We start from the raw sequence: 20,000 nt of genomic DNA, 5'->3' as shown, positions 1-20,000 counted from the left end.
ATTTCCCTGCCGTCCCTTTCCCACCGCAATATCTAGTGGTTAAACACAGGGAGGGAAGGTAACGGCTAATTGAATCTGCGCCTGTACATGTGCATGAAGTTCAGTGGGAGAAATAAAAGGGGGGTGGGGGGGGGGAGAAGGCACTGCTGTTTTCAATACGGTGCCATCACTCTCCTACTGTTTATTTTACAGTCTCCCTTTTCATTTCCACCGAAACAAACCATTAAGGAGTGGGATTCTCTATTAAGAAGGAGTGGGAAGAGGAGGTAAATAGATGAATGCAAATCAGGGAGGAGGGAGGGGGTGGGGGGGAAGGGAGGGGGGAAGGGGGGGGGGGGATGAGTGTTCGTCTCCTGATAAGAGTGTTTGTATTCCACTACCGGGTGAAAATCAGAGAGTACGAGGGGAGGAGAGGGAGGGAGAGATGGAGAGAGAAGAGAGGAAGTAGGACAGTTGACTGACTAGGACAGCGATTTCAGGGAGATGGTCATCCACACACACACGTGCACACACACACACGTGCACAGACACACACACACACACACCCTCTCTGTTGGAAACTTACCATCACTGAATTGGAGTTTCTCATTGTAGTAGTGATGCTCCAGGGAAATGGCTGCGGGGGAAATAAAGAATGGAGGTTTTGATTCGGGATACTCTCGGTATGAGAGGAGCATTGTGTGCTTGTTGTTTTCTGCATACGATGTAGATTTAAGAGGAACAGGAAACTAAGCTGGAGATGACACATCTCCCTCAACTCCAAGGGCCTGTGTTGGCAAAGTGTAACCCACAACAGTGGCTCATGGCACGGCCACCGTGAGCAAGAAAGTGGCCAGTCTGGTGGCCGGCCTCTCTGGCAGGCAGCAACACCTCCAGGATTAGTAGTATTAATCAGATAAGGGGGTGAGGGGCCAGACAGGCCCAGACATGGGCACCTGCTCTGGGGCTGGGTGGGGAAGGCTGGAGGGAGGGAGGGCGGTGTGGGGGGGTTGGCAGTGGGGGTACCCGCCTAGTCGCTCCAATGAGCCTGGGTCTCCCTCTGCTGGGGGGATGTGGAAGTATCAGAAAACCAACCAGAGTAGTCGCCCATATATGTGTTGACATAGTAGGAGATGCAGTATGTGACAAACAGTAAGAGAATCCTCACACTTCCCAGTTTATTAGGTACAAATAACTAAAACCTAATACAACTGTTCTTGAATAAATCCTACAAGCTATAATGTTCTTAACCCAGCCTAATTGATATCAATGGTCTGGACAAAATTAGAGAAACATCTGGAAGTATTGCATCCATGCATCTGGGGGCTGGGGATGGTGGGAACACCAGGTCACCAGCACATCGCAGGACCAACGTATAAAGTCAATTTAGAGTTTCCACTCAACCCAACCTCAGTCTGCAAACTCCACACAGAGACCCAGCACAAACCAGTATTATGCAACACAAGTCTACGGCACCACAGACACCTAAATCTTATTACCCCCCTCGTGGGATCCCAGGCTGCATTGGTTTAAGATATGTGTACCTAATAAACTGGAAGAAAGCATTTCCTCCTGCTTAAGGGCCCTGGGGACATATGACCTCAATCACCTTCTTACTGTGAGTGACTTCATGTCCAAGTTACAACTGTTTCTGTTACTGTTGATTATTTAGTTATGAATAAAGAGGAACACTGATGATCTGAAGCCACGTTTCCAGAGGTGTTTTGTTTTGCACAGCCTGACTGAGCACATCCTCCACTTAGTTGAAGCTGAACGCCACAGTGCCCCCACAAAATATCAAACACACACATTTGACTCTAATCTAATGTAATCTACTGTAAATGCAGTGGAATCATGACCCGAGCTGTCGTTACACTGCTGTGTGAAAATGTTGTGATACTTTTGGATGGCGATTCTGCTCCGTCTCACCCCTCCTCCTCCTCCTCCTCCTCCTCCTCCTCCCTCTCTCCTCCCTCCACTCTGATATCAAGCCACACTTTAGTAATCCTCCAAATGAAAGGATTTGGAGAGAGAGCATCGTCTCCCCACTGAACATTGGAATGAAAGAGAAGGCAGCTTCTCAGATGAGAGAGACGAGAGAGAACCCCATGATATGAGAGGGAGAGGAAGAGACACAGGGACAGTACACAAAACGACACGGATCAAAATATACACGGTGAGAGAAAAAAGTGAGACAAGGACGAGGAAATAACGAGAGAGAGGAAGAAACGTGGCACAGGGACAAGGACAGTAACAAAGGGGAAATAAAAAGACACACACAAATAAAAAACACACTAAACTGATGGAGGAAAATGATGCGGGCCTACATATGATAACTATATGGCTTTAAGAAGAGAGGACACAAATGCGAGAGAGGCCTCGTGCACTAGAACAAACGCACAATGCTACAAAGTGTGTGTCCATTTCAATTTGTGCATAAGAGTGGAAACGTCATAAATACAATTTGCTAAAACATTTTAAAGCTTGACTGAGGTGGAAAAAGTTGCTAACTCCTGACAAGATACACGAGACACGTCAGAAACTGCCTTGTGAATAACGTGGTGCATGTAACTGTTAAAGAGTCAGAACAGAGTGAACTTTGGACTTAAACACAACTATAGATGAATGGAAACGTTTATCTCCACATCTGCTGCATGAGCAAATTAGCAGAGTTCATTATATTGACTTGATGAGTTAATAATATGCCAATGTTGTGTCTAAATGAGTGAATCACACTGGTCTGTTGTATTTACTCGACTCTATCGGCTACATGTAGTATTTATTATATACTTTGTAAAATGTATTACAAGCGGAAGTCACCTTCCTCTGAGCTGTAACTGCGGAATCAGCGTTATTTTGAAAACGGTTGATTTCATGAAGATCTGTTCAAGCCTGCTCAGCCGAGTGTAACTTTCAGGGCGTGCACTGTGTGTTAAGATGTGTAATTCTCATAAAAACGAATACAAATGCGCAAAATAATTTGAAAAAAAAAGCATCGGATGAGATGGCTCATCCCCACTGCTGTTGGGGACTGCAGGGGGGGGGGGTGCGATTTGAGCACTTCCTGATGGAAAGGGAAGCCTCCTGGCCTGAGGCAATATGAGGCTGGACTACGCGGGGCCTCTTGCTATGTGATCTAGGAGAAAGTCAACAGTTTAGTTTTCCTATCGCTGTGTGGCAGGACCCCGGGTCAACAGGAACACAGGGAGTGTAAGAGATAGAACCTCGGAGGCCTAATAACCTGTGTGCATGTGAGTGTGTGTGGTATGTGCATGTGAGTGTGTCAATAAAGGTTTTAGGGTGTAAATCCTACATACTAATAGCCTCTGTGTGGACAAGTGTATGTGTGGTTAACGGGTGTAAGACGTAGGCGAAATAGGCAGGGCCATTAATCTGTGTGTGTGTCTGTGTGTGTGTGTTTACATCTTATGTGAGCTCAGGGGGCGGCAAAAATCTCTTCTTCACATATAAGGAAATCCCATACATTCCCAAAACAAGACAAATGCAACTTATCTTAAACACAAACAGACATCCAATATAAACACTATTTACCTGGCTCTCCTTTATCGTGGTACTGATAGGTGCCAATATCTGTATCTGAGGGGCGAGAGAGAGAGAGAGGGAGAGGGAGAGAGAGAGAGATGAGCATCTTGCTGTCAGGGAAAAAGCAGAAGACAGATCAGCAATTTCGCACCATGGGATAAACAATCACTATCAGCCAGTGGCCTGTCCCGTCTGCCAGCACCACAGTTCAGATAAGACCCTGTGAGGGAGGAGGAGGTGGGAGGGGGTCCGAGTCAAAATGGAGGGGGGGGCAGAGGGGTATTAATAAAGACGGGAGTGTGCCTCAACCCACGCCACCTGAGGGACAGACTCAGATTTACACACATGCACCATATACATTTAAAAGTAGACACACAGACTGAGCGGGCAGCAAATATATACAGGATGTCCAACATACACACACACACACACACACACACACACACAAACAAGTGCAAATACTGATAGATATACACACACACACACACACACACACACACACACACACAAATTGCTGAGCTGAGCCTTTTTTTGTCAGTGTTATTCCTGCAGGCCCAAAACCATAAGCAGCCAGACTCGGATTCGCACAACACATCGTTTCTTTATCGCTCCGCTACTGTTGCTGCCGCTGCTGCTGCTCCTGAGGCCAGGTCACACTAATACAACCAGAGAGCTGATGGCAGACACGCAAACAAACACACACACACACACACACACACACACACACACACAGACACACACACTGCACCTGGATACAGATGCTCTCACAGCTCTGTAAGTTACTCGTGTTTGCAAATTGAGATTTAGAAGTAGCAAACAAAACTGCAGATTGATTCTGTATTTGTACCAACAAATATTCCCAAACACGCACGCACGCACGCACGCACGCACGCACGCACGCACGCACGCACACACACACACACACACACACACACACACACACACACACACACACACACACACACACACACACACAGTGGCTGTGGAATCTGTCTGTTGTGTTATGCAGCTGTACAAACTTCACACATAGAAAACATTTGTTACATAGAATTATAGAACCGGCTTCTGTGAATCTATATTTTTGTTTTCAAGGTGGATGTAGACGATGTAAGGAAGCTGGCGATAGGGAGCGTCACACCTGAGCGACCAGGCCTCGTCCCTCACATGTATCCATCCACATTTTTCCAAGATAGCGGAAGACACACACACAGCAGGGAAAAAAACAAACAAAAAAAGGATATGTCACCGTCTCCAAGGATATACAAGCTGTCATACCTCCGTGTATACACATAAACACGGGCGCACACTTGCACACAACACACAACACAGTCAGCCTCAGAGAGACACTATCTTTGTCTAAAGCTCAGCAGACTGTGAACGACAAGACAAAATGGAAGGGAGGAGAAAACAAGAAAATAGAGAAAAAGAGCATTTCCGTCAGACAGAGGAGATGGACCGATATGTGGGGACGAGAAAACACACAAAAAGTGGCAGAAAAGTCAAAGTTGCACTCGCCTCACTTTGCCCAAAACTGAACCGGTGAGCAAATCTCAGTGCATACATGTTGGTGAAGTGCAGATTCTTATTCAGGGAAGCTTCTGATTAAATATCATATTCATTCTGCAGCAGAACATCAACTCCAAAACAATCAGCCTGAGTTATAAAGAACTATCGACTATGACAATTGGAACAAAGAGTCTGATCAGAGTCCTGATCTAAACATCATGGCGTAAGTCTGTGCACTTAAAAAATTCAGAAAACTTTGCCTCCTCCGTGTTAGTGGATGGGTCAAAGGATCAATTTGGTTTTAATTAAGTATTTGATGCTAAAACAACGGGTTGAAACATCATGACTGACAACTGAGACTGACTCGTATTAGTTGTGCAAAACCCAGATACTGTGGCTCCACATCGTGATCACTATTGCGAGGCTTCCATCTGTCATACATTTTGTAAACAGATGTGGTAAAGTCATAAAGAATCTCATGTATACAACAACATCAAAAGCAAGAACATTCTAAGAGTGCAAAGAGAAAGTGAAAAGTGACAGGGTGAGAATTGGTGTTGACTGAGAGTCAGACTGTTAAAGTTAGATATACGGAGGTGATGGAGGAGGTGTGAAAACAAAGTGAGCGATGACAGAAGGAGGCAGAGCAAGACAGAGTGAGAGGACAGACAGACGGGGGGGGGGGGGGGGGGGGGGGGGGGAGAGGCGGAGCACTATTGAGAGGGAGGGAGATGGAACATGGTGATAAGGGCTACCTTTAACTTGGAGTGCGCTCTTGGTGGACCACAAGTGCAGCTCAGCCAGGCAGAACGCCATCTGACGGAGGAGTGAAACCCGAGTCTGTGGAGAGGGCCAAAGGAGAGAGGGAACAAATGAAAGATGGAGAAAGAGACAGGGCAGACCAAACACCACTACAGATGTGTATCTCGGTGAGACGACATAATAGATTGACCTAAATATGCCTGAAGGGTCAAACTCGTATGTAGGTATACATGCTTACACACATGCGACATGTGACGGCCTCGCTGAGCACAGAGAGGGACAAAACATTACATTTTCCACATGTTCAAGTGTTGAACAAATATCAAAGCACAACAAGGACGTGTTTGGGGTCATTTTGAACCTTTATTATGGACAATAAAGATACTTTTCCTATAGCGATTGTGACATCAGAAACCCTCATTGCAGAAATATGAGTATAAGGTGTTCTTACTAACTGTGCTGCCACTTCCTGTTCCCGTTGTACCTGTATTACTCGTGAGTGAGAACTCGTCTGTGAATGCACATTTTTACCCCCAAAAAAAGGCAAATTACAAACATTCTGACAAAACGACAGACAGACACGCAAAATGAACTCCGACTGACACCGAGGCAAGGTCACGATGCCTCGTTCACACATCACAGGTGAGCAGTGACGGACACACACTTTGGAGCTGACAGCTCAGACAAAGCCGGCAGCATTCCTTGCATCAGCTAATGAACACGGAGCAGGGCTGTGCGATGCGCTGGAGGCCCCTCCTTCTTCATTACAGTTGTTATTTTCTCTCCAGTCAGTTAACTCTGGTTCCTGGGGGCCAATAGAGGGTCACATGCGAGGGCAGAGGGGGGGGGGGGGGGGGGGGAGGGCGGTCACACTAACCACAGGGCCTTGTAAGGGAGTTCATATAACCTTTCAAAAGAAAAGACAGGTCAATGTGAGTTCACTACAAATTCAATGTTTTTAGAAAGGTTTGAAAGTTAGTTTTTTGGGAGGGGAATCACTGGAACTGGGAATTTTTTTGCAATTTTGACATGTGTGATTTATTCCGATCTGTTTTACACATTACATTATCATATTATATCTTCCTTTAATCCTTAACATGTTTTCTAACCACACCAGAACAAAGCATGGAGACATGGCACAGCTTTTAATGTTCTTTGTGCCAAATAAGAAAATTCTGCCTGAATTTGATAATCTGGGACGATGTCAATCTCAATATTACCAATTTTTAACCCTAACCCTAACCCAATTCATATTACATGTAAAAGTCATATTTCTTTCATTTCAGAACCCTATCTTAAATAAATAAAAACTATAAAATTAATTTAGAAATCAAGCAAACAACAATAACAGATTATTAATTTCGTTATTCGATGATGTCCAAGCTAAACAAGCTATTTTGTAAGAACAGGAAATAAACAAACTGGAGCTTAGGTTTCCCACATCACCCAAACTCACCTGGCAACACATCTGTGTTTTATAGTTTTAACCTTCATAGTCTGAAGCATAATTGTCGTGCTGTACACAGACTGCAAACTGAAAAAACCTTTGGATATTCCAACGTAAAAGAATATAGTTATTTTCTCCTACGTGTGATGGAGACATATCAGTATAAAGTGGTGTGAGAGAGCAGTGGATGTTCCTCACTGTCCAGAGCAGTATCTCTGTACAGCGGAGCACAGCTGGAGCAGTATTGCTGTGCTGGCTGTTCATTCCTGTATCTTTGCAGCTGCCTCCCTCCGTCCCTCCGTCCACTCCCGCTCTTATTTTCTCTCGTTAACGCTGAGAGGGGACTCGCTCTTATCTTTCCCCTCTTGCTCCTTGTGGTGTGGGATGGAAAAAAATATCTAATTTTGTCACTAAACCCCCAAAACTAAAAGTCCCAACAAAAATACACACAGATAACAGTGGGTGCCATGGAAACGCCGGGGCTAGCATGGCACGGTAGCATCGGCGAAACGGGTTTAGTGACATAAGAGGATTCTTTCATCCCCTTCTCGGGAAGTCAGCCCTTTTGGTTGGAAAACCTCATTTCAGCAAGCTTTCATTTGTTATTGCTGGTGTGGCTAACCTTAAAGTTGAGAGCTTGTTCTGTGCAGCTGCAGGGGTCATGGCAGACGAGAAGAAACAAGGGCTCTGACAGAGACACGGAAAATCTGACGGCAAATGGGTGAAGGTGTGTTGGTGTGTGGGTCCATGATGAGTGAATGTATTTGTGCAGCCAATAAAGAGCAAGACAGGGAGGATGTTCTTCATGTGCACAGAACCTGCAGGTGAGTTCGGTCTTCTGTGCCTGATGAGGTGCGTTCTGTAACTGTGCCTTGAATAAGATCCACATCTGAAGAGGCTTTTTATTGACTTTGATCCTGTTCTGGCTAAGTTCCCATCACACAGTAGATCCCTGAACTCCACAGGGCATTCAGCCATGCTGAGTGAGATTCCAAACTGTAGCACACAGTTCAAAGGGAACTGGGAACTGAGCAGCAGTTCATCAGGGATCACGCCTCACTGACTGGAGCACCAGAAACAAAACTGAAAAGAATTTAGCTTACAATGGAGGATATATATTAATATATATATATATATATTAAGTGTATACGTAAGATTCCTGCAAACAGGTGATCTGTTTCCCACAGAGTCCTGACATCAACTTGATGGAGTCAGCCTGGGATCACATGACGACATGAAGAGACAGATGAAGCTGGAACAGACTCGTTCCACAGGAGGTAGAGCTCGCGGCACTAACCGGTGGTTTGATCCCCGTCTCCCCCGTCCCAAGTGTCCTTGAGCAAGATACATATAGATATTGATGTGTGATAAAGTGCTGCACGTAGATGCACTGTATGAATGTGGGAATGGGTGGATGGCAAAACTGTACTGTGAAGCGTTTTGAGTGGTCATCAAGAAAAGTGCTTTATAAATACAGACCATTGAACTGGTGTTGTTATATTTCACTTTGTATGAAGCGTAATACTCATTCACACACACGCACACGCACACGCATTCACACACACACACACACACACACACACACACACACACACACACACACACACACACACACACACACACACACACACACACACACACACACACACACACACACACACACACACACACACACACACACACACACACACAGCATGCTGTACAGGTCCTGGACAGCTGCCACACTCTTTCTGATTTGCTGGTTGCTGTGGGTTACCTGTCCCCCTGCAGAGCTTTGTGGGGGTGTGCAGACAGAGTGTACAGAGGGGGGGGGGGCAGTGGTGGTCTAGGTTATTGTCGTCTTTACACAAGTAAAGTAGCTGCTTTAACATCAAACGAGGGGGGGGGGAAACATTCGACTCCTCTTTCAAAGACAGTCCACAGGAACTACGACCTTGTCTGGTCCCTGCATCTCTTCCTCTGCTCCTCTTTCACTGTCCCCTCTGGGTGGCTACAGTGAGAGAGACTGTGTGTGTGTGTGTGTGTGTGTGTGTGTGTGTGTGTGCGAGTGTGTGTGTGAGTGTGTGCGAGTGTGTGAGTGTGTGTGTGTGAAAGGAGGAACAAGAGCAACAGAAAGTGCCTTCATACGAGTGTGATTGGACATGTGTGCGTGTGTCTGTGTGCTCGACAGAACGATGGTGATAGAACTTAAAGTAAATATTTACTGGTTCTCAACAGACGCCTTTCTGAGAACTCTCTCACTCCTTCTTGCTCTCAACAGAAGTCAAACATGAAGACACGTATTTAAGCTCTCAGAATCTAACATTGAGCTTTTGTTCTATAGGTGCCATGTGTATACATTGAGACGACTGCGGTGGGTGTACAGGTGAGTATACAGCACAAGCAATGCTTGAAATAACTGTTGCCTCTGTATCCTGTCCCTGATGGAGGAATGACATCTCCTGACCTTTCTACTATCAAACCTCGTGGTAAATAAACAGCACCACACCGAGGATGAAGCTCTGCCCATATTTGTTATTTTAAATCTTCAGAATGTTGAAAAGAAATTGTCAAAATTAAAGTAAGGGCAGTGTTTTAAAATCTGAAATGCAATTGTCTCCAAATGTAAATACATACCACAAAAGTCTCTGAGATCTGGATGTGCGACAAAAACACGTTTACCTCCTAAAACCAACAGAAATAAATACTAGGAAAAATCTATATCAAAACAATTTAATTGGATCATAATTGATTAATTAACTGAATCATTAAACCCACTGTTCATTGATGTAGTTACACGCTGATGTATTGAACATTAATATTTTCAGGAAAGCATTTTTAAAACAGAGCAACATCGTGACCTCTCAAACAGAGTTTATTCTGTTGCACTATGAGGATCGTTGCACAGGTTATTGTGGGAGATATGAGGGGGGGGGGGGGGGGGTGGAATGAAGAGAAATAGAAATAGAGTTGGTGGATTTAAGACATCTGAAATCTCTCATTGATTTTGCCCACTGAAAACTCTCCTTGGCCAAGGTGAGAGGAAAACGTATGGTGTGGCTGGAGGGACAAACAGCCTCTCACAATGCAGAGACAGGCTTATGATTTGATTTCTGGAAAAGGTAGATGAACAATGCAGAGCAGCATCTCAGATATATGCATCCTATAAGCACATATTCTCTTTATGTCTTTAAATTCAAACACCTCAAGTTGTGGCATGTGACTACAATCTAATAAAAAAACATGATATCTTGATAAGATTTCATTTTAACTGATATATACTTACAGGTGTGTTGTTTACGCTGCAACCGAAAACAACTGTGGTCAAATTTCAGTGATCGTCCCCGAGGTCGATGAGGGTCATGGTTCAGATGTGGAGAGAGAGAGAGACATGTCTGAAATGGAGGCAGGCTTAGAGACATTTTGTTTGACATTTCAAGAATCCTTTTTCACAGGTATGCACACACACTCTCTCTCATCCCATCTTCCCATCTCTCCCTCTCTCACACACACACACACACACACACACACTCACACACAGACACACACACACACACACACACGCCAGAGGCAGTGTTGTCAGCCGGTGCAGTGGTCCCATCACTGTGAGAAGAGTGATGTGGTAAATTACAGGGTTAAAGAGCTGCCATAGGGTGACTGACACAAGGCCATCACAGCCTTGCACCGTTCCCCCCGCACCGACACACACACACAGACACACACACACACACACACACACAGACACACACACACACAGACACACACACCGACAGACACACACACACACGGCTCTGCATGAGTTTTTCCTTCCCTTTACCTTTTCTTGCCCCTTGTACCTTCACTTATCATCCCTCGGCCGACTTGTCCTGTTCCTTTTAAACTTTCCTTTTTTCCTCTTTCTTGTCTCCCGTGTTTTTTCGAAGGTACCTGCTATTAGAAATGCATTAAGCTTTCTGACCCTGTCTGCCAGCTTTCTCTCCCTTTCCGCCAATTTCTCACTCCTCTCTTTGTCTCGTCTCTCTCAAAGGGACAGCATTGCCGTGCGTCTGATTCTCCCCTCTTTCTCTCTTGCACTTTTTTTTTTTTACTCCTCTCTTTATTGTCTCATCTCTCTAGGACGAGAGCGTTTCAAATTTTCTGACTTCTTCCCCCCACGCACCCTTTATCTCCCGCAGACGCTCTCTCAGCCACCGCCTGGTCTTGTTTTTGGCTCTCGGAGAGAAACTTGGCAAACATGAAGAACATACAAAGAGCGAGTGGAAAGTACATCCCCTGAGAGAGATAGGTAAGGTAACAGTATATAATTGTGAGTGTATGAGCGCACATTTTCCAATCTGAGGCGCTTCGAAGCTCAGTCACAGACTACACGAACACTCGTGTATCCAGTAAACACACTCAGGCATTCGAGTCAGTCCTATGCCACATACACTCCTATCTCTCCCATGTCTGGTAGGTGAACTCAAACGGCACCACTAGCACATACGTATGCATGGGAAGGCATATGGAGTCCGATGCATGCTCTCCTATCTTCTAACCTTGTGATACCTGAGGAAATATACACGCGCACACATTTACATACATATGAAACCACGCAGTCAGCCTCACACCAGCCCTTATCTTCAGTATATCCTTGAGGGAGAAGTCCTCTAGCTTCTAGTGTCATATCACAGCAAAGAAAGGTGGACAAATTCTGAAAACACAAGATATGTCTCTGACCGAACGGGGGGGGGAGATAATGAGAGGAGAAAAACTGGATAAAACAAAAGAATTAAAGCTCTGAAAGGCATCTAATGTAACGGGGGAAAAGCATCGTGGGAGGCCGGTGGACGCTGAGAGAACAGATAAGAAGTGTGTGAGTCTGTGTGGTGGAGACGAGACCTGAGCAAACTCTCAGGAAAAGATCCTGTCACATCTACATATCGGCCAGTTTTACAAGTGAGGTTCATTCATAAGACAATAATTTAATAATGTAAATCATTCTGCAACACATTAAGGATTTGGTCACGTCCACTATCGAACTTTATCCGTCTTATAAATGATGGTGAATTGTACGATAACCACAGGACCCACATTTTAACATTTTAGGACATAGCGGATGTAACGTTGACGTGAGTCATAATCAGATGATAATCTGTGACATGTAAATAATAGAAATATTATGGGAATGTTGAATTAGCAACTCAAGTAAACATCATAACCAGAGGAATGCCTGATTTGTCAATGTCAATGTTCAGATTGTGTTGTGACGTCTGGCAGCAGAGTTCACACACACACACACACACACACACTCCCACACACACACACACACACACACACACACACACACACACACACACACACACACACACACACACACACACACACACACACTCACACACACACACACACACACACACACACACACACACACACACTCACACTCACACTCACACTCACACACACCAACACACACTTAACAGAGTCCCACGGGAGCCCATTCAGCTGTCAGTAGAGGAAGAATAGAGGTGATGGACGGGCAGAACAAAATGAGCTAAAGGTAATACTATTCAAGAGAGGTGACAGGTACAGTCATTTTGCATGCGTGTGCATATGTGTGTGTGTGTGTGTGTGTGTGTGTGTCTGTGTGTGTGTGGGTGTGTGTGTGTGTGTTTTACAGGACATGTCAATCAGCAGGAAAATGAAGCTGCAGTGACATGACCGCTGGGGAAGTCTCATAGTCGAATGATGTGAGTGTGTGAGTGTGTGTGTGTGTGTGTGTGTGTGTGTGTGTGTGTGTGTGTGTGTGTGTGTGTGTGCACTTGAAGTACCAGTTCATGTGTAAAGGGCGTGTAGAGGTGAGGCGGTTGAAAAGTTCAGGTGTCCAGAGGAAAGAAAGATGGTTTTGCCCAAAAATTATTAAAAGTATTTATTCCAACATTACTTTGTATGGATTTACTTTTCAAAGACAGACAATGATGCAGGGCTGCAAGTTTTTATGAAATAAATGTAATCATCGATTGTTTTGCTTTAACTTCCTAGAGCCCAAGGTGCCATCTTCACACATCTTCATCCAACTCACAGAACAAAACACAAAGATATTCAGTTCCCATCATTTATGACAAAAAAAAGCATCCAATTTTAACATCAGAGTTTTTGAAATAGACAATAATAATTCAATCAACTAATAAAATCATCAACTTATCATTTCAGGGTTGACAATTTCTTTATTTTTTGTAAATAAGGTTTTGTTTTATGTTGGTCTACAAAGGGACAATATGCATCATTAATTGAACTAGATTTCTGAAATTAGGATATTAATTTGTTAATTCAGTAGGCAGTGTGTGTGTGTGTGTGTGTGTGTGTGTGTGTGTGTGTGTGTGTGTGTGTGTGTGTGTGTGTGTGTGTGTGTGTGTGTGTCAGAGGGAAGGAGAGAAAGACGGACACAGGGAGACAGAGAGATGAGTAGGGGCTTTTCTAAGCAGATGTGTAAACGTCATTAGCGGAGGTAATGGAGGGAAGAGGGGGGAAAACCCTACTCCAGCAGAGGTATTTACCCAACGCCTGGAGCAGAAACACAAACACAGCACCAGTAATGACTGAGAAAGACGGGGCAGGGAGAGAGAGACGTTTGCTGGAGAACCAGGTCTCGACTCGGCAGGAGATTTGTTGAAAAGAAGACAAATTGCAATAGAGAAGGAGACTCGTCCCTGTGAAAAAACGTTACAACAATCCAGTTCGACAAAGTGAAACTGCATTTCCAAATTCAGCCAGGATTCCACTGAACCAGCAGTGGTTGTGTTTCACTCCCATTCAGCTAATAGGTCTAATCCTGGCAAGTGTTTCACTAAAAGGCTCGTGCATCTGCCCCAAGGCAACGCCCAAGGGCAGGAAAGGCAATACCTCCACACCAGCAGCACAACCGCAGGCCGACTTCAAAGAGCTGCTCAGGACTCGGCGAGTCTCCGGTGTCCGTCCCCTGTCGCAGCGAAGGTGACACGTGTCACACTGACCGGGGTTTGTTTGTGTTGTTGGATTTTCTTCTTTTAAAGCTGTTTAGTTCCCTGTTGTTTGTCCCTCACCTCGTGACCACAAACACACGTAAAAAACACACCAATGGACTCACACAAACACCAGTGGTGGAATATGTCCATTCAGACAGACTGGAATGAAAAGTTTAGTTTCTTACCTACGACAGAACCAAAAACTTTGTAAGTAGAATTACACAAGTCAATTTTGGATGCCAAATATGTCAAATGGAGAATTTTATATATCATTAGTGGTCAAAATCAATTATTTAAGAACAAGGGCAGCAATATAATGAAAACAACAATGTGTTAAGGGTCTTTCCACATTCTGTCTCTGCTGGAAGTTGTGTCCTCAGTCCAGTCAAATGTATCCACGGTTCTTTTCAAACCAAAATAAGGGTCCACATCGGTCGGGCGCTCCACACATGTTGGATATATTGTTCCTGAACCATGCACAGGCAGCGCGTACATTCAGCGCCGTCACAATTTGCAGATTTTATGCAGACTTACGTTGGATCACGAGTAACACAACAGGATCCTGTAGCTGCATTTGTGACTGAGTCAAAAAAGCACCTGGACACATAAAGCTCAGTTTCCACAACGGGTGTACACAACCACATGAGCACAAAAATACAACCACACACACACACACACCTGTCAAGGGCTCAGGAGGATGCGGTCCTTTAAAGTTGTTCTCAGAGCCACAGAGCGAGATTGACCCTGGACAAAACGAAAGGTCAGGATGATGTCCCCTAGACTTCTCAGTGGTCTTATTCCCCCGTCACACACTCACACACACGCTGTCCGTCACCTCCCAGACGACGAGGCCATGACACTTTGGACACCTCTCGACGGGCAGCGCCTCCCTCGGCCTCTCTCTCTCTCTCTCTCTCTGACAGGTTGACGTGGCACCGAGTGCTCGGACGTCGATGGCACTCGGACCAGAGGTTTGTTCTCGGTGCTGCGACCTCAGAGATAGATGCCAGTGTCATGTCACCCTTCCCCCCCCCCCCCCACCCCCACCGCAGTCCAGAAGTTGAAATAAACTCCTTTCTGAAAGTTCTTCTTGAAGCTGTTTAGGTACAAGTAATGAATTTCATTTGAAAACTGGTTATTTAACGGTCAACAGCTTTCATAGAGACTATTTCTATAGTTCCAGTGAAAAGGGGAAAAACCATGTTGGGTAAAATAGATTTTGTGTAGTTTTTCAACACTGTTGGCTCCACCGATGACATTTTATTTGCCGACGTATATTTAATGTAGTAGATTTGTAAGATTTCCACATACAGCAACAATAAATGCCAGATTCATGTGAACATATTGGCTGTTTTAAGGACTAAACTGGAGACCTTTCGTTTCATTCCCCTTTGTTCCTGCATCCACCATCACCTGCTGAACCAAATGCCACAACAGTTATCTTTAAAATAGTAACATGGTACAAAGCAAGTTGGCATATTAAACAATAAAACCCAGATAAAGTTTGACCTTTGTACGTCTACAGTTTCCTGACACATTTTGAGCATTTGGGAAAAGTTCTTCCTGTCAGCGCGGAGTCCAGTAATTTGTCGTTGGCAGTAAAGGGGTCAAGTTAAGCTGCTGCTGAGGTTTGAAATCAGCAGAATGGAAGCATGAAATAAGACAAACGTGTGCATGTGCAGTACACGTGCACACACATGGCTGTTCTCCATCTGTCAGAGAGCCCAAACATCCAGCCGTGCGTGACAACTGCCCCGTCCTGCCCAACACTCATCCTTAGAGAGCACAGTCAATGTGGAACCGAATGGCAAGGCCTGTGCCCCATGACACACACACACGCACACGCACACGCACACACACACACACACACACACACACACAAACACACAAAATTCATGTCGGTGCTCTACTCTGTTTGTCCACAACAAGTTCCTTGTTCCCTTCATTGTAAAAAATACTTAAAACTTCCTGTTTCTCTCTCTTTCTCCCTCTCTCTCTCTTTCACACACATACATACACACATAAAGGGGAAATTCTACAATGCTGATTTCTACTGTTTATTCCGAACAATAGCGGGGGGGCTCTGCCTGCCCCGCTGGGTCAAGTCGTGTCTTGTCAGACCCTGTATCCTCTTTCCATTGAGCGCTGAAGCTTACGAGTGCCACAGGTGCCTGAACCGGGCCCCATGTTAAACACATTCACCCTGCGGTTGTATGAGTCTGACGTAAAGACAGCCGGCTCGTCTTTCACATCAAATGAGCCTCTCCAATTCAAACAGAGTTCACTCTGTTTGAATTGGAAACGGTTACAGTTTACAGTAGGAGATGAGGGGAAAATGAAAAGCATCGACCTGAAATCCCAACCGAGTATTGACCCTTTGCAAGACTTTGTCCGAGGCCCTTTTCTTGTATTTACACTTCCTCACTCATTGTTGTTCGCATTAACAAAATGTCAATCAAATACCAATCGTATCAGGGCTTGAAGGAATATTTAGTTTCATCAACCATCCAGCTCAAATTTCTAACTATTGTTTTTCGTGAAACTGACGATATCACTCTGCATAGCAACGTTTTCCACACGGACGGAAAAGTTAAATCAAGACAAAACTTTCTCTATAGACTTTTTGACATATTGACAATATCCCATGATTTGCCTTTCACTCGTAGTGACACCTGTTCATTTACGCACTTCTGTTATAAAGCCATTTTAGGCAGTTCTCTTCCTTCACATAATACAAAGACAAACGATGATAATGGTGATTCTACAATAATAATATAATATATAAAGCTCCTTATTGATGTATCAGAACTGTCAATAGCTGATCTGTGCATCTCTTGGTACAGGCGTCTTCATTAGCGGCTCTGTGTGACAAGTACTTGAGAGCTTAGCAGTTAAAACAACACATCCCATTAAAATATCATCGGGGAGTTTGAAAGCCAACGCTCACACGGGGGAAGTGATTTTGACAGATGATGTGCAACTGATGGTTTAAAAGCTTTCCATGTGTTGCTGCTGTGAAGCTCTAACAGAAGGTGACGGTGATGCAGAGAGTTTACAGTGCACACGTGTAGTTGACGTGTCTGAACCAGTTAATCAACAAGGGGGTGAAAGAAGTTATATTTTTGGTAACACTCGATCCTGAGGGGGCTGGACGTCCGGCTCTGATGTCACCAGTCCCAATTTGACCCACAAGCCCGTGGACCAGTCAAACCATCATGATTCTGACCACGTGAAACTCTTCAACTTTCTGTGTGTGTGATGACGATCACAGACAGTGCAGATGAATTAGTGTGGGACCACTGTGACAAATCTCCCACCACTGTTCTCTTTAATGTGTGACAGGCCCTTCAACCAGACCCCCCCCCCCCCCCAACCCGCCGCTCCCATACATGCACATAGGCTTAACGTCGTCTGGGCGGGCCGATCCCGCCGGCTCATTGTCGGCACGGCAACGAGCACTATCCTAGCTAACATCTGCTGCACGACCCGGGGCCACTCAGAATGGGCCTTAATCCCCACACAGCCATGTTGTGGGGGGAAAACATTCTTTCCTTTTTCAGTGAGTGCAGACAAACAGGGACAAGCGGCGTCGCTGGTAACCTGCAGGCAACCGGCCTCTTGGAAGGACCGGGAATGTTGTTGGTTACTTGGCCCCCAATTGTGCCACGGCCCCATTATGGCTGTGCAGAGGGGTGTGACCGCCAGCATCGGCTGCGAGTTGCCGTCACTGGTCCAGTTGGATGGATTTGGGTTTTGAGGTTAATGAAAGGTGGTGCGAGTGGACTAGGTGGGTCGTGTCAGGGGGGAGTTTGTCAGCCAGAGTTTTGCTGCTAAAACAACAGTTGCATTCATTTAAAAAATTAGGACAAAAGCAACAAAAATCCACCTTCCATCCGCCGGAGAGTTTGCTGCCACATCAGCTGGCTGCGGATCCATTAAACTGTTGCTGCCACATTTTTGGTTATCCTTCAGTGAGTTTTTAAAAAACTGTGTTGGTTGCTGTCAACAGCAGAGAGGGGAGGGGGAGCTTTCCGTTAGCATTGAGGCAGAATGCTAACATGTGGCGGTTTGGTGCCCCCTCGTGGCCACAGGTACCGTGGAGGCTGAAACACACAGATATCCAAACCAGGAAACATTCAGAGTCATCACACGACAGGTGAAGAACTGCTCTCTGAAACAAGCCGAGCCACGATCCTTCATATTACGGCTTGTGATTGAGATCTTCCCAGGCAGTGACGCACAAAGCAAAGACGCAGGCCGATCAATCAGTCCGTCAGCTGCTGTGAAATATGTATTCTTCTTAATAATGAGTTTGATTCCATCAAACCCATTTCATGGACCATTTCCCTATGCAAACACCTCAGGGAGAAAGCTGGTGCGAGTGGGAGTGTGGCTGAGGCAGAGAGAGAAACACCTCAGAGTGTGACTTGCTGTGTGTACATTATGAGATTTAATTTAATAGTTCTGCATCGGTGCCAAGAAGTCACTCAGTCTATTTGTAGGGGGCCTGTGTTCTTTCTGATTGAGGGCTCGGTCGTCGTCTTTGTATTTCCCCACTCAGAGCAAGCCGACACTTGGCCAGAAACAAAGTCCTGCTCAGATTTCAATCAGTGGGAAAGGAACTCAGAGTGGTCATAGGTACATGGAGGCAGTTTGGAAACATCCACACGCCTCGAGGCCTCGTCGGAAAAAGTGCCAGAACCACACAATGGCCTCAAATGGACCTTTAGGCTCTTTCTGGAAGGAACCAATTCATGATATCTGAGCTCAGGAGGGGTTAGTTGGAAGATGTGCTTTGCTTAGAGTTAAACACAAATGAGACTAAACTATCTTCAGTACGCAGAGAGTATTATTAAATCACTCAGCCTGTGTCATGCTGAGTGATTTAATGGAACCTTGGCCGTACAGGAATTAAAATGTAATGAATAAAGCATTAAACCAAATAATTTTAAAATTAGGTTCACGTGTCCTTTCTAGGCAACTGCAATTTCCATAGAACTTGAGCAATATAAACTGCATTCATAAAATTACAAAGAGCTTAAAGATAGATGACCACAACATTTAGAAGTAACAATTCTTCTGGTTGGTTTTCATTTATATGAATCAAAGAAACACAGAAATCCCTATGAAAGGAACACAGAATAGTTTACTATATGATTTCTTTCCCTATTGTTTTCAAAAGTCCAAACACGCTGCATTGTAAAATGTTTAATTAATTAAAAAATGTAGTTTATATGTAGTTTACACCACATATAGGTTCACTTAGGTGGCTATGTGAAATCTTCAAATATAGATTCAGTTTTCATTAGATGCTTATATGATCTCTACAAATATCTTTGGGACATGAACAATTACTACGGAGACTGTAACTGACCAAGATCCCCAAATCTGAGGAAAATGTGCTTCAGGATTTAATGAGTTCAGCTTTGCATGAACACTTCTGAGCAGAGTCAAGTGCTGTTTGTATCGTGCAACTATCAAAAAAACTCTCTTGCCTAGTGAGCAGATTTCAGAGAGACAGTCTGAGCTCGTAACTTTCCTGTGATACGTCCATTTCCTGAGGGCGAGACTGTCACTGCAGCAACAAGTGTTTTAGAAGAGTCTTCACCACAAATCCATCAACACCACTTTCTACGTGCCATTTAGAGACACATCCAAGAGTCACCGAAGACATACACTGACACCTAGTGTACTACTTCTGTTATTGCAAGTAAGAACAGACAGGATGGGCCTGGTTGGTTCATTTTAAACAACCCTGCTACTGTATGAATTACAGTGTAGATTAAAAAAAATCATCTGCTCCG

The 20,000-nt window shown here is 44.8% G+C and overlaps 1 protein-coding gene across 1 annotated transcript in view; it reads right to left on the bottom strand.

Annotated features, from left to right (window-relative positions):
• wdpcp (WD repeat containing planar cell polarity effector) overlaps positions 1-20,000 on the bottom strand; it is a 67,694-nt gene that overhangs the window by 43,514 nt on the left and 4,180 nt on the right. The window contains exons 2-5 of the mRNA XM_034608275.1: positions 10,503-10,584; positions 5,784-5,868; positions 3,532-3,576; positions 566-616 (exon numbers count right to left, since the gene is read on the bottom strand). Of these exons, the coding sequence (XP_034464166.1) occupies positions 566-616; positions 3,532-3,576; positions 5,784-5,844 (157 nt within the window). The 5' untranslated portion in view covers positions 5,845-5,868; positions 10,503-10,584. The remainder of the gene's footprint in view (positions 1-565; positions 617-3,531; positions 3,577-5,783; positions 5,869-10,502; positions 10,585-20,000) is intronic.

Source organism: Hippoglossus hippoglossus, chromosome 15, assembly GCF_009819705.1.
Source record: "Hippoglossus hippoglossus isolate fHipHip1 chromosome 15, fHipHip1.pri, whole genome shotgun sequence".
NCBI lineage: Eukaryota > Metazoa > Chordata > Actinopteri > Pleuronectiformes > Pleuronectidae > Hippoglossus > Hippoglossus hippoglossus.
Note: the sequence above shows the minus strand (reverse complement) of the source record. Positions and strands in the feature narration are given on the sequence as shown.